The sequence below is a fragment of the Phyllostomus hastatus genome, unplaced genomic scaffold (assembly GCF_019186645.2).
Source record: "Phyllostomus hastatus isolate PE091 unplaced genomic scaffold, TTU_PhHast_1.1 phas_contig_16, whole genome shotgun sequence".
In the NCBI taxonomy this organism is placed as follows: Eukaryota; Metazoa; Chordata; class Mammalia; order Chiroptera; family Phyllostomidae; genus Phyllostomus; species Phyllostomus hastatus.
Window position 1 is genome coordinate 20,849,131 of NW_025333643.1, and position 22,128 is coordinate 20,871,258.

Consider the following 22,128-nt stretch of genomic DNA (forward strand, 5'->3'; position numbering starts at 1 on the left):
GTTAAGAATCCCGAGCCCAGACTTTCCAGGAATAACCTTCAGAGGCTTATCCAGAGAGGCAGTGAACAAAAAACTGAGAGAAAAAGATAAGAACAAGAACAAAAGCAAACAGCAGAGCAGCCTCTCCTGGCCCTGCCTGCCTTCTCACCACTTACCTGTCCATCCCTGGAGCCCAGGGAGAGAGAGGCATTAGTTGTAGGCCCTAGGGACTAAGAGGGAATTTTTAGAGGGTCAGGACCAGCCACAAGGGCCATCCCAAGGGGAAAGGGACACTGAATCAACTCATTTTCATTCAGCACAGCATTCCCAGCAGGAGTAAGAACTGGCTGGGGTGGGCCAGAGACAGCTGACCCAGACCTGTGGCTCCTTCCACACTTCCTCCTGGGCTCCTGGCAGCAGGGGCAGGCAGCACCCAGAGGCAGAACTCTCTAGCCGTTAAGAGTGAGGCATCAGGACTCAGACCAACATAGGTTCAAATCCCAGCCCCCTGCCATTCCAGATGGCTGTAAGATGTTGAAGCCCATCAGCCTGGGTTCAAATTTTGGTTCTGCTGCTATCTGGCTATGTGGCCCTAGGCAAGTGGCTTTGTTTCTGTGCCTCAGTCTCCTTCACAGTGAAATAGGGATAACTGTAATATTTATTTCATAGGGTAGTTGTGAGGATTAACTGAGTTACTATGCAGATAATGCTTGGACCTGTGCCCATAACTATTCTAACTGCTCTTTTTGTGTTTTTATTAGGAATTAATGCCTTCTCCCTATTTGCTCTGAGGGCCACTGTCTGGATGCAGGCCAGGAGAGAGCTCTAAGGCTGGCTCAGTCTTCCCTCTTTTCTCTCTTTCCCTTCTCCTGCAGGGAGCTCCTGCTGACATCCTGGCTGTCCTGGGTCCGTACTGTGATCTCCTACTCACACAGATCCCCAGCAGCCTCAACCTTCCCACTCCCTGTCTCAGGTACTTGAAGGCCAGTTCCTATGGCCTGTCCTCCTCCAGCTTCTTGGTGCTTCTGCAAGGAAACATGCTCAGACATGCAGATACACAGCAGGGCCCTAGTTCTGGGGCCAGAGGCCTCCCAGCCAGTTGGGCTCTGTGGAAAGAGGAGGGGGCAGGTGTTACCAACTGGCCCAGCAGGCAGTAGAACACTGATAAACATCATCCATGTCAGATGTTGCTCTGAACTGCTCCTGAACTCTAAACATCTGGAAAAAGGCTCTGCTGGTCCACATGTAAGTGCTCCCCTACTTCAAGTCCTTTAAGTACTTCTCTGAGGGTAGATGTATCTACTGCAGCTATAAGCTGCTGTCTGTTTATAGGACTGTTTGCTGTGAGCAGGCAGAAGTAATGTTGCCCTAGCAACGGCTGTTTGATGCAGGGTCTGCTCTGAGGAGCTATATAAATATGGAGTATTTGTAAAATATAGTCAGAGCAAAGCAGCCAGAGAGTGTGGTATATATGATAGAGAGCACACCCTTTCTCTGTCACAGGAAATTACATTTTACAGAAAAGTGGATTTAGAGCAAAAAATCAGGGGCAGCATTTGAACTGCAGCAGTGATAATTCTACAGGCCACTAAGATCCTCTTTTCTGGTAAAACATGGATGCCTTTTTATGGATTTAAGAGAAAAGGAGAGGGAATGACAATCACTATTCTCAAAAACCTAGAAGAAGCGAGAAAGAAGAAAACAGGGCCTTCTGCAGTGTACATGCTGTGGTGACAGTCAGAGTTTCTCTCTTCCATGCTGCTGAACAAAAATTCTAAGTGGCAGTTTCTGGAGAGGCCTTGTAGTCTCAATAGAAAAGGACAGAAGAAATAGAAATACTAATGAGAAGGGGGTATCATTGCTGTAAGTTTTCTGTAGTCATCTGAGTAAGCACCTACTTACAGACCCAGAATCCACACAAGCAGTGTGGGGAAGGTAAGGTGAACTGTCTCCCTGACAGTGTCCCACCTCTACACTTCCTCACAGCCCAGCCACCTGTCCAAAGCAAGGTTCCCATTCCCTAACTCTAACTATAAAAAGAAGCTTGTCTCTCTAATTGTTTTGTCCTTGTGAGAATGAAAGCTGTTAGATTCTTGGTTGAGGCATCAGGTTGCAAGAGAGTGAGGTATTTAGGGGTTGGGGAAAGGGAATCCATGCATCACTCAAGGCCTCAGAAGGGGATGCTGCTGGACAAAGGTTGACATAGCAATGCTTAACCCCGGGCCTCACAAGGCCTCCAGCCTGGAAAGGCCTCACAGAAGCAGGTAGTTTGGGATAGACACCAAACAGCAAAGGACCATGGAGCAGATGTCGGTGCCTTGTCCACAAAGCTGTGATTTTTATCAATACACAAACTTCTCCAAATTGCTAGCTAACTTTTCATTTGACTAAATCACTTCTGATGAACAAGGGAAACAAAGCTGAAACAAAGTTCAACAAAGTTGAAATAAAGCCATTTCTTTCTATTCCCAATAAAATCTTCAAAGTGGGGCAAAATGGGCTCCAATACTATCTCCACATCTACCTTCTGTGGGTAAGAAGCTGGCAGCTTCTGAGTACATTTCTTGGAATTGCACAAACCAGAGGAAGAGCAGGCTGCTGGGCTCACAGACATTCATCACTGCCAATTCTTTTTCTTTTTAAAGGGTGGCTCATTCTCAAGGTGCCAGAAGTTGAATGAAGAAGCCACAGATGCAGCATGATCCAGAACAGTGTTGGAGGGTTGAACAAATTGGCTAGTATATGCAAAGGAATGATTTTCACCATCTCACATCTGCCACTAATTTGGGGAGTTTATAGCTATGAGCTATCTGAGGTTCTCTTGTTTTGTATTTGGTTGGTTCAACCTTTTTTAAAGACATGCTTGCCAGAAACCATTTGGTTTTGTTGACTTCCCTTCCTATAAAGAGAACTGCTTTGGTTCTTCCCTCTTGACCTTTGAGTTTTTTCCATGGAGGCAGTGGAAGACATCTCTTTATATTTTCCTTCTGAGAACTCTCCCCCTCCCATTAGTAGTGGGTCTGTACATCACACAGTCTCACCTTAGGGGTGGGCCTATGACTCAGGCAGACTGATAGAATCTAAGAATCTCTTATTTTCTTGTTTCCAGGGCAGAATATATGACCAAACAAGAACCTATGGAATTCTTATATAGAAAACCTGACTTAGATACTGGAAGAGACACAGCCCCACTCCTTTATAGAATACAAATGCTAAGACTGTATAATTGGAGGGTCATCTTGGCCAGCATAAGATGATAGTTTGCTCCCAAATGATGCCAATAGAAGACAAGCTGAAGTGAAACACAAAAGAAAAAAAAAACCAGATTTTGTATGAACCCTTGATCCATCCCTACCTGAAGCCAACATACTCCTTAGCCTTTCTAGTAACATAAGCCAAAATATTCCCTTTTTCACTTAAGCCAGTATGAATTGGGTTTCTATCATTTGCAACCAAAGAGATTATAACTACCCTAGACACAATGGGAGTCCAGTCCCAGTAGGACCAAGCTGAGCCCCAAGTGATGCCTCACCTATGTGTTGGGCACAGGTGTCGCAATATTCTGCATACAGGGACTCGAAGCAGTGGCAACAGTAGGGCCTTCCCTCTTTCATGATGTAGCGCTGGCCACCCAGCACTGTCTCACACTCAAAGCAGCAGAAGTGTTTCATGTGCCAGTGCCGCCCCTCGGCTTCGGTGCATTCGTCAGCAAAGATGATCTGGAGATGGGAAGCAAAATGGTTAGGGACCAGCCATGAGAATGCATTTTAAATGAGAAAAGCTAGGAGCCCCATACTAGAAGGGTAGGAAAGCAGGTCCCATCCACAAATTATTAAATAAAATTTGATATGTATATGTTCATTTTATATCTAAATCAGCTCCTGCATTTGGATTTGCCTAACTTATGATTAAACATGTTTTCTGGCCTCGGCAGTAATTACTTTCACCACATTTTAATGAGAGAAAGAATATTCTACTATGAAGAATATAAAACAGGACTAAAAATTGACAGCTCATGGGTACTGTGAACACATATATCTGTTTTATTTGGCCTATACACAATATTCTTTTTTAAAATGGGAATTTTCATATAAACACCTGGAATCCTGGCTCCTCTTTCAAATATATACTTGGCAATACTCAGTATACATTCCTGTGTGGCCACAGTAGCTCAAACTGAGGAGGGGCTGCTGTTCTCAGATGGGCAGTTAGTTCTCCAGTCTGGCATACTCTTCACCACTCACTGTTGTGGTAATATGAGCCACCTTCATGTACACTATCTACAAGCCCTCAGAATCATTTGCATTTTGACCTTTAATATAGAGTTTTTTAAATTTCAAAGCATAGATTTAGAAGTTTACCACAAACTACAGTAATCAAGGCAGTATGGTACTGGGATAAGAAGAGACATGTAAATCAGACTAGAATTGAAAGTACAGAAATAAACCCAAAAATTTATGGCCAATTGATTATCAATAAGGGTGCCAAGGACATTCAAGGAAGAAAGAATAGTCTCTTCAACAAATGGGGCTGGGACAACTGGATAGCCACATACAAAAGAATAAATCAGAACCCCTATCTCACACCATACACTAAAAGGAACTCAAAGGGAATTGAAGCTCTAAAGATCCAAAAACTATACAATGCTAAGAAGAAAAAACAGGCATAAACTTTCCTGACCTTGGGTTAGGCAATGATTCCTTAGATACACTAAAAGTGTAAGCAACAAAAGAAAAAATTAATAAACTGGACTTTATACAAGTTAAATACTTTTGTGTTCCAAGGGACATCATCAAGAAAGTGAAAATATAACCACAGAATATGAGAATATACTTGCAATTCAAGTATCTGATAAGGAACTAGTATCCAAATACATAAACAACAGTTATAACTCCACAATGAAAAGAAAGATCACCCAATTGAAAAATGGGCCAAGGATTTGATTAGAAACTTCTTCAAAAAAGAAAAATATACAAATAGTCAATAAACACATAAAAAGATGCTCAACACTATTAGCCATTAAGGATGTGCAAATCAAAACCACTTTTCACCAAGATGACTATAATAAAAAAAGACAGTCAATAAGTGTTAAGGAGGGTGCGGAGAAATTGGAATCCTTACTTATTGATAGTGGGAATGTAAAATGGTTAGTTGTAGAAGGAAGTTTGGATTCTTTAAAATAATTAAACAGAATTTCATCCAGCAAAAATAGTGGTGTAGGTAGATACATTTTGCCTCCTCCCAATACCAAAATAAGGACAACAGATTTAAAAACAAAAACACAACCAGAACTGCCAGAAAATCAAACTCTATGGAAGTCCAACAACCAAGAAGTTAAAGGAGAAACATTCATTCAGACTGAGAGGGGCAGAGATGGGCAGCTGGGACAGAGCAGACAAATGGGAAGGTGGCAGCTGGGGAACCAGGTATGCAAGGCAGTGGCTAGCAGACTGGGTGGTCCAACATTTGCATGAGGCCGCACCAGGAGGAACAACTGGGGACAAGACAGACCACGCAACCCGGGGTTCCAGCACCAGGAAATAAAGCCTCAAAACCTCTGGCTGTAAGAACCTGTGGGAATTGCAGTGGCAGAGGAAACTCCCAGCCTCACAGAAGAGTTTGTTGGAAAGACCCACAGGGTCCCAAAATGTACACAAGCCCACACACCCAGAATTCAGCACAAGAAGGCCCCACGTTGCTTGTGAGAAGTGGATGAAGTGACTGAAAGCCAGATGAGAGTCAAGAAAGTGGCATTGTTTCCTTTTAGACCCCTGCCCCACATATAGTGCCACAACCCAGCTACACTGGTTGCCCTGCCCTAGCAATACCTAAGGCTCTGCCCCTTACTATATAAGAGGCATACCAAGACAAAAAAAAATGGCCCAAATAAAAGAACAGATCAAAGCTCCAAAAATAGAACTAAGAAATGAAGAGATAGCTAACCTATCAGAGGTATAGTTCAAAACACTGGTAATCAGGATGTTCACAGAAGTGATTGAACACGGTTGAAAAATGAAGTATGAAATAAAGGCTATGCAAAGTGAAATAAAGGAAAACATACATAAAACCAGGAGTGACAGGAAGGAAACCAGGACTCAAATCAATGGTTTGGAGCAGAGGAACAGGTAAACATTCAGCCAGAACAGAATGAAGAAACAAGAATTCAAAAACATGAGGAGGGGCTCAGGAAACCCCAGGACAACTTTAAACATTCCAGCATCCAAATCATAGAGGTACCAGAAGGGGAAGAGGAGAAGCAAGAAATTGAAAACTTATTTGAACAAATAATGAAGGGTAACTTCCCCAGTCTGGCAAAGGAAATAGACTTCCAGGAAGTCCAGGAGGTTCAGACAGTCCCAAAGAAGTTGGACCCAAGGAAGTGTACATCAAGGAACATCACCATGAAATTACCCAACATTAAAGATAAGGAGAGAATCTTAAAAGTGGCAAGAGAAAAGCAGAGAGTTACCTACAAAGGAGTTCCCATAAGACTATCAGCTAATTTCTCAAAAGAAACCTTACAAGCAAGAAGGAGCTGGAAAGAAATAGTCAAAATCATGCAAAGCAGGGACCTACATCCAAGATTACTTTATCCAGCAAGACTATCATTTAGAATGGAAGGGTAGATAAAGTGCTTCCCAGGTAAGGTCAAGTTAAAGGAGTTCATCATCACAAAGCTCTTATTTTATGAAATGTTAAAGGGACTTATCTAAGAAAAAGGAGATGGTCTAAACTATGAACAGTAAAATGACAACAAATCCACACCTATCAACAACTGAACATAAGAATAAAAACAAAAACTAAAAGAAACTAAGCAAACAACTAGAATAGGAAAAGAATCACAGAAATGGAGATCACACACAGGGTTATCAGTGGGGAGGGGAATTGGGGAGAGGGGGTAAAAAGTAAGGGAATAAGAAGCATAAATGGTAGGTACAAAATAGACTGGGGGAGGTTAAAAACAGTATAGGAAATGGAGAAGCCAAAGAACTTACATATATGAGTCATGGACATGAACTAAGAAGGCGGGTGGGGGGAATGCTGGTGGGGGGGGAATGCAGGGCAGAGGGGAACAAAGGGGAGAAAAATATGGAACAACTGTAATAGCATGATCAATAAAATATATTAAAAAATTAAACAGAATTTTCATATGACCCAGCAATTCCACTCCTTGGTGTACACTCAAAAGAATTAAAAATATATGTGTATATGAAAAGTTGCACATAAATGTTCATAGCAGCATCATTCATAATAATTATAAAGTGGAAACAACTTAAATGTCCATCAATTGAAAAATGCCTAACAAAATGTGATAGATACATACAATTGAATAATATTCAGCCATGGAAACAAATACAGTACTGATATATGCTACAGTATGTATTAACCTTGAACATATCATGCTGAGTGAAAGAAGTCAGACACAAAAAGTCACATATTGTATTATTCCATTTATATGAATGTCTGGAATATGTAAATCCATAGAGACAGAGACAAGATTAGCGGTTGCCAGGGGCTGGGCAAAGGGGGGAAAGGGAAGTTTCTGCTAATCAACAGTTTCTTTTTGGGGTGATGCAAATGATCTGGGATGGGACAGTAATGATGGGTGCACAACTCTGTAAATATATTAAAAATCACTGAATATGTACACCTTAACAGGTTGAACTTCATATTATGTGAATTATAACTCAATAAACAAAAATTAGAGAGCACATAAATCATCACATTCTCTTTGCTATTAAATAATATAACGTCATATCATGAGCACTCATTTTCAGATGTGGAGACCAAACTGTGAAGGTAAAGTGGCTGCCTAGAATTACAGGGCTGGACCTGAAATCCATTTCCCAACTACCTGTCTAGAGGGTCTCTCTTGAACATCACCAAAGGCATGAGAATCCAAATTAGTTAAGGCTGATTTACTTCCTCCTAGAAGAGTGAATCTTTCATAGGCATTTTGTAAGGAAGAAATTCCCATGCAATAGTGAACTCTGACTGAAAAATGGAGTGTTTATACAGTCTCACATTTTTGCTTTCAGGGTCAGATAGAACCAAAACTGTACTTTGTGCAGGAGAAAACCCCTGGGCAAGATTTTCTCCAAATGATTCCCTTAAAAGTGGTCAGCTTTAGAACATTCTCCTTTCTGCTCCAAACCCTTAAATTTTTTTAAATTGAGCAATAAGCTCCAAACCTTTAAAACTAAATCAGGTTTTGTATTCTTCCAGGTTACAGATCATACCTGGCTGTTCTTCTGGTGGGAGAAAGCACCAGGTCTGGGCCTTGTGTTCCTGTCTGCTTTCTGATTCTGGGTAGCAAATCCACGTTCCTCTTAGAGTGCGGGGCAGTGGTATCCAAATGGTGTATCCATCTGCCTCCTGAGTCATCACCAGAACTCTGGTATATTGTGGGAAAATTAAATGATGCTACCAGTTTTCTTCTCTTCTCAAACCAATCTGTCCCAATGAAGTTAAGAAAACAGAACTTGAGATAAAAGTAGCACATTATTACTGATGATTTCTCCCTGGGATTCCGGCTGAAATCTAAAGCTGCACAATGCCGTTTTTCTTTCTCTAAGCATTCTGAAGTGACCTACTGCCAGGAGTCTCCTCAGGTACAGAAACTAACTGCCTTTCCGCACAGATGTCCATGAGACTGCAGTGTTCAGTAAAGCCAGCCACAGCCATGGACAAGCTAACAACCAGGAACAGATGGGGCATCTCTCTGGAAAGGGTTAATATAAGAAGGTGGAGTGGTCTGTGTTTTTTTTCTGTGTAGGAAGCCACTGGATGATGTGTTGGTTATACAACAGAGAACTGACACGAAGGGCTGCAAGCCCCATGGAGAGTGCACTGACCTCGTCACAGGCTGCACAGCGTGGCTTCAGGCACTCGGCATGGTGCCTGCCACAGTATATCTTCCCATCCTGGTAGAAGTAGATCAAATCCACCAGGAGCTCATTGCAGACAGTACATATGAAGCAGGGTGGGTGCCAGCAAACACCGTGGCCGGCGCGTGATGCAAACACAGCGATGTCCCCGCCATTAATCTGGCCACCACACTGTGAGGCAAATGGAAACGTCAGTGTGAACACTGGCTCCCATCTCTCAGTACCATACGCAGGTGATGAATAACCACCACCTCCACTAATAGTCAACTACTGAGCACTTATTTTCCAACTAGTCCCTGTGCTACCTGCTTTACACACGTGTCCTCCCCCCCCCATTCTCCTTTAGGAGGGCCACCAAGTTAAGATGAAGATAAAGTCAGAAAATAAGAACTCACAAAGGTGGGGAAGAAAGAAAAATGCTTGCAGGTAGGAGGCAAACTTACACAGAATGAAGGTCTCATTATCTTTTAGATCCTCCAAACACCATCCAGAGGCACAGCCAAGTTTAACACCAGGAGGAGTAGGCTGTGGGGGCTGAGGGTGGGGAGAGGGGGCTGTAAGATGATAGGGGAGTGGGTTTATTAAAACATGCCCACCTTGAACTATTTTTCTAAAAGTCTTTCTGGCATGCTTTTAGCCTGTTTCCTCTAACATCTTTTTACATAGTCTTGATTGAAAAGGCACCACTTCCAAGACCTGACTCTCAAAAGGGCTTCTTCTCTCTCCTTCCCCTATCTTCCCATTCACATTCCCCATACATGCCAACTAGGCATGTGAAAGGAACAAGGCAGAATCCCTGATAACCCTTCTTACAGCTGGTGTTGGGATAAAACCAATATGGTCTGAGGGTCTTTGAGGGAGGAATAAAGTGTGAAGCAGTGGGTCCAGGGGAAGGCTCTCTGCTGACCATGAGGTTTGCCATGAGGTTCACAACCCCACATGAGGGGCTCAGCTCTGGGGACAATGTCTAGAGAGTAGAAAAGCTACTTCCAAACCTTTCCTACATCATGGGCCTCATGTGGGTTGAAATGCTTTATAGAAAAAGAAGTAAAGATCTTACTAGTCTCTGGGAGCTCATTCACATGACTGACCAGACAAAAGAAAGACATTATGGTACAAAAAATACTGCACCTTCCTTTTTTAACATTAGTAGAAGTGGGTAGCATACTGTTAACAGAGAAATTGAGGTACATTAAAAATTTCAAGAGTTTACTTGGGGAAATATTGAATCAAATTGGGTAGCACCAAACTGAAGGTGGTTAGGAGCATTCCACTGAGTGGAACTCAGGGAAAGGTTCTTATAAAGAGACGGAAGTGAAGCAAGGAAATTATTTGATTGGTTATAACTTAAGCAGTTGCCTTATTTGGGAAGGCCTAGTTGGCATTTGTGATTGGTTGTTCTTAAATTTCATTTCCTTGGATTCCAGTACATTGATTCTGGCTTAAGTTTTGGTTTGCTTATGTAGGCTACCATACAAAGTACTAGAGCCAAAGTACTAGAGCCAAAGTACTAGAGTGTAAAGGCCCCTTGTTTGATTTAATAATACAGAATCCCATTCAATCTTCAACATAATTCTATGATGTAGGCATTTGTAATCCCCACTTTGCAGATGAAAAAACTGAGGAGAAGTAACATGGCCAAGGTCATCTAGGAGAAATGTGAGTCAAACTTAGGTCTTTCTGCCTCCATGCTCTTGTCACTATTCTATACTATTTTTGATATCTGCCCACAAAATGTCCAACCTTCCTTCTGTCTTAGGTGAGCCCAGATGGGATAGCTCTAGGAGAAGGATTTGAGAGTGCTGGAGGTCCTGAATTGAGCAAACTGAATCTTACATCTTAACAACTGACCACATGCATATCAAGGGTGTGTCTTAAGGATGAAAACCCCAACACCAGACCTCTGGTCCTTTGGCTCCCCTATTAAGTAGTGTCTCCATTCCATCCACATGAACCTTCTTACTCTATCCCTCCAAAATAAAAAAAAAAGCCCCCAAATGGCATCCAGGCCCCTAAGGTACTGTTCTCACTTTCTTTTCACAGGCCCAGCTCACATATTTTCAGCACCTGAATAGGTCCCTTTAGAGCCTAAGCAGTTAGGTGGGCCTATAAAAAAAGCAGCAGGGCTAAGTGAAATGTGGAAAATAACATTTAGCATTGCAAAGCTTTTGGCATCTGAGAGGAGGGGCAGGGTGAATGCAGGCAGGCTGGTTTCTCACCATCCTGTTTTCTTTAAAACCTTCCTCTGCCATGCCCTGAGTACTCTACAGGAGAATAGGAGAGAAAACAAATCCAGACTCTTCAACCCAGGGAGTTCATGCAGGGGGTTCATGCACTTTGCTAAGGAACCCTCAAACTAAGGAGACCATCATTTACCACCCTTTAAATGTCACCAGTCCTGGAATGATCATGGGAAAGAGGCTGACCCATGGTTCAGGCAAACTCTATTTTCTAAAGGACTCATTTTAAAATAGAAATCCATCATATGTCGTTCCTTGGCTTGACTCTTTTCAATGGATACATAAATCTCTAGGGCCCTCTATTAGTTCTCCTTTATGCCTCTACCCTGACACACTGGCCAACTGGCTATTTATTGAACATGAATGAAATGCTACTGCCTCAGGGCCTTTGAGCTGGCTGCTCCCTTTCCCCTGCTGTCCCTTCCACAAGGCCTGCATGCTTCACCCTCTCAGTTCTTGCTTGTCTTCACTCAGAAGCCACCTTCTAAGGGTTGGGGGGGAAGCACTTTCAGGCCACTTTATGAAAACTGCAACATTCCAATACTCCCAACACTTCCTAACCCAGTTCCCTCCTATATTCTTTTTATCTCATTTATTTATGTTTTTGTCTGACTTTACACCTTATTAAAAGATCAAGCTTTTAATATTTTGTTCACTGTTGTATCCCCCAGCCAAGAACAATGTCTGGCCCAAAGAAGGCACTCAACAGAATGACTGTGGAGTAAAAGTGGGCCAGAGCAATCTGTCTTCATGCCTCGGAATCTATACTCACCTGTTCACAAATAGCTCCTGTCATGGTGACTGGGAAGGGCCTGACATTCCCTCGGCCCAAGTTTTCGCGTTTCCTCTGGTTGCTGAAGAGCTTCAGCTCCCGTTTCTCTTCCTCATCCAGGGAGTTGCAATATCGGACCTGAATAGACACAAGATGGCATGGGAGAGTTGCTCTTGCTCCTTAGGATTCCTGAAGCACATGCCTCAGAGTTTTCTCATTAAACATGTTCCTATTTGGTTTTATGGTCCTGGCCTATACTTTAACACCACCAGGCTTGGGGACATTTAAAATGAGTCTTTACCTAAGACTGCTGACAGGCAAAATTACTTACTAAAGTTTACAAACTCTGGAGCCCAGGGTTTGGCAGGACCTGTTCCTTATCCTCACTGACTCATTCTGTTCACTATACTAAGATCCAATCCAAGATCTGGGACTTTCTCCTTCTTTCAAATGGATAGATCTTCAAATTGATTGTGGGGTCCTCATATTTTCAAGCCCACGTGCCCATGTATGTGGTCCTTGAGACCAATGGATGGCTCCAGGCCAGCAAGCCAGAACTGTTGTCTACAGGTTCACAGCTTCTCTTTTCCCATCTCACTACTGGGAAAATGGGGAGCAGAGGCTTGAGCCTGAACAATTGGCTCAGAGGTTATCTGTGCTGCTTCACAGGGTCCTTGCCTGCTTATCTGTGAGCAGGAGGAAACAGCTATTGGCTTTGGTTAATGCATCCACTTGCGTTAAGATATGCTCCTTCTTATCAAACACAGACACAGAAGTAAGGGAGGGAATGAAAGACATTTGGTTCAGTATTTCCCATCTCTCCCCTTATGTCTGTACTTCTCGGGAATTTTGTGATAGTCTTAAACTATTACTTACTTAATACTGTTTTAAAATGGACTCACATTCTAAAACTTGAATATGTTTACTTAAAAAGAAAGTATATTAAGATTATAAATGGAAAATCAGTATTATCTGCAAAAAACAGAGGGTCACCATAAACTAAATAGAGTTAGAACAAAACTACATTGTTAGATTCTAGCTGGCTACTTTTATTTGTGGGAAATCCTAAAATGAAGATTCTTTTTTTTTAAATTATTTTTATTTTTTAAGATTTTATTTATCTAGTTATAGAGAGAGGGTAAGGGAGGGAGAAAGAGAAGGAAAGAAATATCAATGCCGGTTGCCTCTCACGTGGACCTGGCTGGGGACCTGGCCTGCAACCCAGGCCTGTGCCCTGACTGGGAATTGAACTCATGACACTTTGGTTCACAGCCTGCACTCAATCCACTGAGGTAAAATGCAGATTCTTTTTTTTTTAGAAATAATTTCTCATTTTTAAAAAGATTTTATTTATTTATTTTTAGAGAGGGAAGGGAAGGAGAAAGACAGAGAGAGAGAAACATCAATGTGTGGTTGCTGGGGGTCATGGCCTGCAACCCAGGCATATACCCTGGCTGGGAATTGAACCTGCGACACTTTGGTTCACAGTCTGTGCTCAATCCACTGAGCTATGCCAACCAAGGCTTAAAATGCAGATTTGTAATGCTCCAACTTCAAAGTGGATACCAGGAGGATTTGGATAAATGCGATACTCCTGCTAGCATCAAACTGAACTTTCCCTGATTATTCAACCACTCAATTTAAAAGGAAGTGATTCCCTCATTACATGGTTCAATATCATTTACTGTCTTGTCCATGTTCCACCCAAAGTCCCATATCTAACACATTTTAGTATACATTGTCCTACTTTCACTGCCTGTGTTATTTTAAAGTAATCTGGGCATCAGAAAGGTACATTGAAATGCTCAGATGCTTGGTCATCCAGATGGTTACAGGGAAACTTTTTGAACTAGACTGGTGCATCCAAATTTGAAAACCAGAGCAGCTGTAGATATCGAAATTATTTTCTCAGGGTGAAAAAAAGAATGGTCAGATATTTACTTTAGAATCACCCTTCGTTCTCAAAAGGGCCATGTCAAATGGGAGAAATCTGCCCTCTGGGTCACATGTAAGGAATTCTCACCAACAGGAAGAAGGAATTTGAAAGGTCTCTTTTCATGAAAACAGTTAATTGTAAACAGAATAAACCATTAAAAGCAGAAAAGGGTAGACCAGGTCTCTCTCTCACATAAAAAGAGTTAATAAGGAAAGCAAGTCTTCATTTAGATGTCCCAGGGAGAGAACTACAGGGACCTGAACACCACAGAATATATGGTTACACCACTGATATTTTATGGACGTGCTTTTAAAGAAAGGGAAACCCCTCCTGCTTGTAAAAACCTGAATTTTCACTTCCAAATTAGTTAACTGGGCATCAGGTTACAAGGCTTGCTCTCAGCTTTAAAGAGAAAACATTACTTATATACATTTTTAATGAAGTCTGAAGTAAACGATAGGAAAGGGAGTCGTGGCTGTCTTTTTAGGACTTGCTTCAGTGTTTAAGCTTTTGCTCTACTTATTCAAATCTATTTTTATGTCTCCTGATTTATCCTTTTTAATTCAAATGTGGGAAGGTAAAGACTAAAAAAGCACTCAGTCATTTCCCTTAGGATCTAGCTTGTGGGTGGGGCACTTGGTAGAAGGCTGGTGTACGAAATTTTTTCAACTGAAAATTACGTTTTTATTTAAAATGCAATCAGAGTTCAGTGGACAATTCATTTCTATGTGATTACTATTTTTTTATAAACCAGATACTTAAAAAATAATTTCTAGTTTACAACTCTAAACCCCTCAAGCATAATGATCTTTTAAAAGCATATTTATATATTTTCCTTATGATCAATTAATCTTCAAACATAAGAAAAGCCTGCTTACAGTGCTGTGTGTCTGGGTTTAGAAGAAAAGGACAGCCTGCAAGCCATACTTTCAAGGGTGCAAAGGATCACCCTAGCAAGTTAGACTTTAAATGACAAAAACACAGATTTTCAGAGCTGCAAATCTGGACACTGGACTTCTGCTGCTGTGTAATGTGGGCAATGTACACACTCATTTAACATGACATGATCCTGAAAATAAAGGAGTCACAAATGTTTTGCAGGGTTTGAACTGGCCTAGGGAATCTCAATCATCTGACATGCTCAGGAAACCAGCTTCATGCATTCTTCGACTGAGAAAACCTGGACTTGAGCTTTTAAATTTTAGTGCTCCCTGGTTACCCTCAAATAGCTAGTGGTGCCAGGCTCAGAGGCAAATCCAGCCCATAATGAGATTCTGCTTTTTGGTAACACTCTCCAGAAGGTGTCCGACAGTTTCTTCAGTTTCTTTTGGCTCTAGTTAAGGAAGCTAAAACCTAAAATACATTGCCAGAATTTTTCTTTGGAGATCTCCTTCATCTAGCATTCTAACTGTAGAAAGGTAGCAATTCAGAGAAGATTCTAAGAAAATTATTCTTGAGGTCCCCCCAGTCCCTTACCTCATTGTCATGTGGTGGCAGCTGGTGTAATAGTTGCTTGATTCGCAGTTTCTCTCCAGGACTGTTGACATAAGGGACTTTCTCCTCTGGGAGACAGCTATAGTACTGGTGAACCTGAAGAATGAAAGGCACACAGATAACTTGCTCATTCCCACTTTCTGGGAAGTTGACTCCCACAGCAGGACACAATCTCTTTTCCCCTGTCCCATTCCCATGGAACGCAACAACATGGGTTTCTCACTGCAAGCAGAGGAATTTCTCCTTAAAGAAAGAGTCCAGCAAATCACCTATTTCTTGGAGGTTTTCCCTCTCTGCACAAAATAATAATAATAATAATAATAATAATAATAATAATAATAATAATAATAATAATGCCATCAGACTTTCCTGAAAAAAGAGAAGTGGGCAAACATGCTAGTGGACCCGGAGGGTAAAGCTTTCTCGGCAGGCTCCCCAGAGAGCTGACTTTACCATTTTTTCTGTTAGTCTCCAGCATGTAACATGCATCCTGAGCCAACGGGATATGTCAGTGCCTGCCTTGGCAGCACTGAAGTCAAAGCCAATTTTTGGCACTAAGCAAACTTCTGGGTCCCTCAGCCTCCACCTACATTAAAAGCCCTCCAGGTCTGGAGCTCTTTGTAAGGACAGGCAGCAGCTCATCTGTCAGAAAATGAGTCACTAAATCTGGGATACAGATTGTGAAATAAAAAATCATCATTAATAAAGAGTATTTCTGTACACCCTAGAATACTCCTGCTTATTGCAGGACAGATTCTTGCACTTTCTAAGGCTCAGTTAACCCAGCAATGACTTTGGAAAGCACCAAGGTCTAATTTTTCCTGAGAAAAGAAAACAACATTCTATCATCCAGCTGCATGCAAAACTAGGGAAAGAAAACTGACCAAAACAAAAGATATGCTATTACATAGGAGAAACAAAACAAAACAAAACAAAACAAAACAAAACCCTATAAGCTTAGATGACATCATGGAAAACACTTTTCAACTATCTCTTAGCAGCATCATGACCAGCTCTTGCAAAACAAGGCACTCCTTCAACAAAACAGAGAAGAAAGATGGCTTGGGGCTCTAAACTCATCATATTAGTTACAATCCACAAATTTGGTCTAATTTCCTGGGTTTAGGGAGTCTGGGATATGCACACATGTTTTGGGAATGCTAGGGTGAAGAGTTACCAAAGCTCTGTCTACTTTGATCTTCAGAAATGAGGTCATAAGTGTTAGAAGAGACGGGAGAGAAGGTTTCGCAATGACTAGGCCTTAAAAAATTGCGAAAGCCATCTTTATTTTCGTAACAAATAATTGTAACCATTCACCATCATGTGTATATCATCCTCTTAATCAAATCCCAAAGGCAACCATAAACAGACTTCTCCTCCTAGACTAGCTGGCCTTGGGAGGTTGGGGCCTCTGCAATTGCTCCCTGAAGGCACCTGGCGGGGAGCCACGTCCTGGGATGGGAAGGAACTGCTGCAGGTTCTGTGGGCCGCCCACAGGTTACCAGCAGTCTTCCAGAGAAGCAATAAAAGCCCAGATGATGAGTTAGTTTGGAATCAGAAGCTGGCACTGAGCCCATCAGAGACCCGTACCATATGGCTGCTCAGGTAAGTGCCAGGTATAAAAGCAGATCCATCTCTGTGTCTTAGAGAAGGGCTCTATATCCCAAGTCAAAGAATTGCTTGTAGAAAGGCCTTGCTGCAACAACACCTTGCCATTCTCACAACTCCCATGATAATTACGGAACATTAAGGACAAGCGCTAATATGGAATAAATCACTGTGGATGCTTGCTAACGAACAGTGTAAATTGAGCTTGATTGATCCTCCTCTTAATCACCCATTATTCACACAGCCCCCTCTTCCCTGCCTGGAACAGAGTCATCCCTGAGAACCCTTCTGAATAAGTGCCTTGAGCCAAATGCTCTCTGACACTGCCCAAGGTTGGCCCAGGTTGGAACCTTCTGAGCTCCTTCTGTGGCATGGCCAAGGAGATCTGCACCCTTAGTCCTGGCTTGGTCATATGCCATCTCTGTGTCCTCAGCAAGTTATATTAACTACTCAGAAGCCTCATTATAAGATTGTGGCAATGAAATGAGAATGTAGGCAGAGCATTTGCCCCTCAATAGCAATAGTAACATGAATGTATAGCAACTAGTATATTATCCAGCCTGGATACTCCAAATGGAGCAATCCAGAAGCTTCCTAGCCTTTCTTCCATTTTAAAAGGTAGGGCAACATCATCAGCTTATAGAGTTAGACCAAACTCTGTTACCCCTCCCCCATCCCACCTTAGTCTAAGCAAGAAGTTTACAAGGAATAAAATGCTATTTAAGCTAGTTTTATTTCAGAGATAAAAATAGCAAATTATTATAAAGGTGTGATGTTTTCTCTAGAAACCCAGCAGCAGAAGAATAGAGCCTTGTGAGGAAGTGGATCCTGCCACTGGGAGGTAATCAGTCAGCAATTCTCATCCTTATAAGTGCAATGCCCTCTATACTTCTCTTTCTGCAGATGTGCTTTGTACCTTCTCAAAGCCTAAGGGTTGCCTTAAAACTTGAGTTTATACAACCTCAGTTGCTAGACTGACTAGTTTTGTTCAAATCCAAATTCCCCAGAGAAGGATCCTGACTGCCCATCTTGGGCAAGGTCCACCCTGGATTAAAGAAGTTCCATACCATGTTAAGACTGTAGGGTAACCCTGACTGGTGTGGTTCAGTAGGCTGAGCATTGGCCTGTGAACTGAGAAGTTTCTGGTTGGATTACCAATTGGGACACATGCCAGGGCTGCAGGCTGGTCCCCGGTTGTGGATTAAAAAAAAAAAAGAAAAGAAAAAAAGACTGGAGGGTAAAGGAGTCCCAAACATGCAGTGATAGAGAATTCTAGACCTGTTTGGGGGCAAAAACATATCTTTGTATTCTGAGGTCCATTCTGAAAACTTCAAATTATTTTTTAAAATTTTATTTTGCAATTACAGTTTACATTCAATATTATTTTGTATTAGTTTCAGGTGTATAGTAAAGTGGTTAGATAATCATATATTTTATAAAGTGTTCCCCCAGTATTTCTAGTACCCACCTGACATCATACATAGTTATTATAATAACATTGACTATATTTCTTATGTTGTACCTTACATCCCTATGACCATTCTGTAACTACTAAGTTGTATTTCTAAATCCCTTCACCTTTTTCAGCCAGCCCCCTAACCCCTACCCTCTCTGGCAACCATCAGTCTGTTCTCTTTATCTGTGAGTCTGTTCCTGTTTCATTTGTTCATTTATCTTGTTCGATACATTCCACATATAAGGGAAATCATATGGTATTTGTCTTTCTCTGATTTATTTCACTTAGCATGATACTTCTAGGTGTCACAAAAAATAGTAAGATTTCATTCTTTTTTATGATCAAGTAATATTCCATTGTATATCTGTATGTACCACCACTTTTTTTATCCACTCATCTATTGATGGGCATTTGGGTTGCTTCCATATCTTGACTATTATAAATAATGCTGCAATGAACATAGGGGTATATGTATAAAACTAAAGTCTTAAATCAACAAAGGCAGTGACTACTCTTTGGGAACATAGCTCTATTTTTCCTGGCTAGACATCTTGTATTATAATTCCAGCTGTTTACCACTACTGAACATGTATCATTTCTACCAGTATTCCAATGATTCCACAAATATGGAATGTGCTAAAATATTTCCTCACAATAATTTGGTGGATAGCTTAAAAACTTACCTAGTTAGTGAAATGCCCCTTTATTAAAACAAATCAGCTAATATTAATGAACAACCTACCAAATCCCACCATGTTGTGTGGCAGGTGACCTGACTTGCTCTGAGGTGCAACAAGGAGTTGGTCCTTCACCAGTTCCAGTCCACTTCCAAGCCCATTCAAATCCAGGAAAAATACTCACCCTTCTCATGTTGCCTCCTGTGTCTGCACCTGGTTTTTTTCTGGACTTTCCAAGCTCTTTATTGAGCAATGAAGATTAGAAGACAATGGGAATGAGGGAGAAATCACTTTCTTGAATTCCCAAACTGTCTGGTGGAACACAGAAATGCAGCATGCCTTACCTTCTGGCATCTCTGTAATAAAACTACCATGTAGCTCAAAACAAACACCAGGGGAAATATTTAGTTACCTTCTGGCAGTCCAAAAATTAAATGGGACACCACCCCTGAAAACCCTGAACATTGCTGATTTTAGCCCAAACATGTTTTACTTGTTAATTTTTATGAGCAAATAAGTGAATCCAATAGAATTTTGCCATTGATGACCATTATCAAGCTATTACCTGGTATACTGATATTTTTCTTTTTCCTCTTGTGTGTACTAATGTACTGAGAGCAGGTCTGTTGAGTGTTCTAGAAACTTTGGTTCATTTAAACATTCCCAGGTAGAAGTGCTTATGATTCTGCCCTGGGTGAAGCTGTACTAGGTACACCCCCCTCCCCCCAAAAAGCGCATTTTGAATACAATAAACTGGCTGATGAAAATGAAGTAGTTGAGGGCCTTTATTTAAAGTGTTGCTCCCAACAGGGAGGCTTGGCAGTAACTTCAGTCTGTCTGATGGATTGTCAGAACATAGTCATAGTGCAAATAAAGTCTGCAGTACAAGGCCTCGCCCAATTGGAGAGACTGGGCTTGTTTGCACTTTTGGCAACATTTCTGCCTGAGCACAGACAGGAGAGAGAAAGTCAATAACTCCTTGTTGGAGAGAAAAGTGTGCTAATTTAAAAAATTGGGCACAGTGCTTTATTTAGAGTGATGGTTCTCAAACTTTAGTTTGCATCAGAACCACCTAGAAGATTTGTTAAAACACATTTCTATTTCAGTATGCTTGGGGCAGGACTGATAATCTGCATTTCTAACCACTTCTCAGGTGATGCTCCTGCTGGTGACCCAGGACCACACTTTGACAGGTTTAGAGTTACCCAAGTATACTTCCCCCAAGGCCAACACCATGAGGTTGCCAGGAAAATAGTGGGAACCCTGTTTGCTCCAATGGATCCTGGAAGCCCAGAGGAGGAGAAAGAACATGTCTAATCTCACTCAATTTTGCCCGTGTCTCCTTCCAAATCTACATACATGCTTTAGCAAGGGAAGTCTATCAGCTTTGGCAAAAATAAGAACTCTTAAGGGAAAAGGGCTTATATTTTTGGGTGGGACATTTTTCATATCAAAAGCATCCCTATTTTCTTTTCTTTTCTTAAAATATTTAATTTATTTATTTTTAGAGAGGGAAGGGAGGGAGAAAGAGAGAGAAACATCAATGTGCAGTTGCTGAGGATCATGGCCTGTAACCCAAGCATGTACCCTGACTGGGAATCGAACCTGCAACACTTTGGTTCGCAGTCTGCGCTCAATCCACTGAGCTACGCCAGCCAGGGCACGCATCCCTATTTTCTTAAAGCAGGAATCCAACAAAGAAGTCAGACTTTTTTGGTTGATGTTAGATTCAACTATCCTCCATCATCTCAATGAAAGAAGGGATCAAAGACCGTATTTATTGAATGGCTCTTATGCCTGGAGTGTTTTTATACACAGAATTTTGTGAACCCTTCTCAGACCCTGGAGGTTGGTATGTTACACTCATCGGATTGAGCATCACAGAGTTAAGTGGTAGAGCCACCTTTGGACTTGGCTTCCTCATCCCAGCCCCCTTCCACTTCAACCCCCCACCCCATTCTGCTTATCATGGAATTTTAGCTTTCTTTATCAGGATAAAAAAGAGACTAGCAGAGGATAGGAGAGAAGGAAAAAAAAAAGATAAAGTAGATTCCTAATACATTTGCGTGAATGACTGCAGAAATGATGAATATGTTTTCTTTTGCTGTTCTCCATAAAATAACAAACACATGGCCCAAAATAAACTTAGCAGTCAGTAAAAAATGATGCACTCCAAATTAAACAGCCTTCTACAACACCATGGCATGATGGTGTGATAGATATGGCTGCCCACCATCCATTTTTCTTTCTTCCTTAATAAATATATCATTATTTTACTCTGACCATCAATATGCCCAGCTAAGAACAAGATTTCTGCACCAAGCTAGTAGGTACAAGTGGTCATGTAAATAAATTTTGGTCAATTAATACGTAAAGATGTGACCTCTGAGATTGCTCTTTTAAAGAATGTGGAAAAGTTGGTAAAGGCCCTTTTTGCCTATTCCCCCTTCTTCCTGTTTCCTATAGGAATGTAAATACAATGGCTGGAGCTCCAACAGCCACCTTGTACCATTAAGTAGCCTTAAGAATGGAAGTTTTGATTATACCATGGATCCACCATACCAGCCCTGGACTGCCTATCTTTGAACTTCTTTCACCAATGAGAGAAAGAAACTAATTCTTTATTTACAGTCTCAATTACTAGGAAGTGAATGTAATTCCTAAATGGCACAGCAGTGGTTCTCAAATGTCAGCATGTTCCAGAATCATCTGAGGCCCTTATTGACTATTATTCCCATTTTCATCCTTTTGGGTCTGAAAAGGAGCCCAGAATTCTACATTCTTAATAAATGCCTCTCACTACACTAGGACAAACACTGCTTTAAAAACAAAGCAAACATGACTCCACAGGGTTTAAAGGTAAAAACTCCTGGAGTGTAATCTTTGATGTAGGCTGACATATTTAGAAGGTTTTATAAAAGCCCATCTTCACCTAGACTCTAACTAGAAGATTGGACCTTTATTTCACATTCTCCCTCTCCTACAGTTTGAGAAGTCTGGAGCCTCAGTTAATCTACTTCAGTTTGGGGAGGCAATATTTAGAATACACCTGAGGTCTCAGAAGGCAGGTGCTACAGA

General features: G+C 41.4%; 1 protein-coding gene across 3 annotated transcripts in view; it reads right to left on the reverse strand.

Annotated features, from left to right (window-relative positions):
* Positions 1–22,128, reverse strand: part of PRICKLE2 (prickle planar cell polarity protein 2) — a 347,805-nt gene that overhangs the window by 47,180 nt on the left and 278,497 nt on the right. For all 3 annotated transcript variants that reach the window (XM_045832341.1, XM_045832343.1, XM_045832342.1), the window contains 4 exons: positions 15,292–15,405; positions 11,880–12,017; positions 8,835–9,038; positions 3,512–3,698 (listed from right to left, as the gene is read on the reverse strand). In XM_045832341.1, the coding sequence (XP_045688297.1) occupies positions 3,512–3,698; positions 8,835–9,038; positions 11,880–12,017; positions 15,292–15,405 (643 nt within the window). The remainder of the gene's footprint in view (positions 1–3,511; positions 3,699–8,834; positions 9,039–11,879; positions 12,018–15,291; positions 15,406–22,128) is intronic.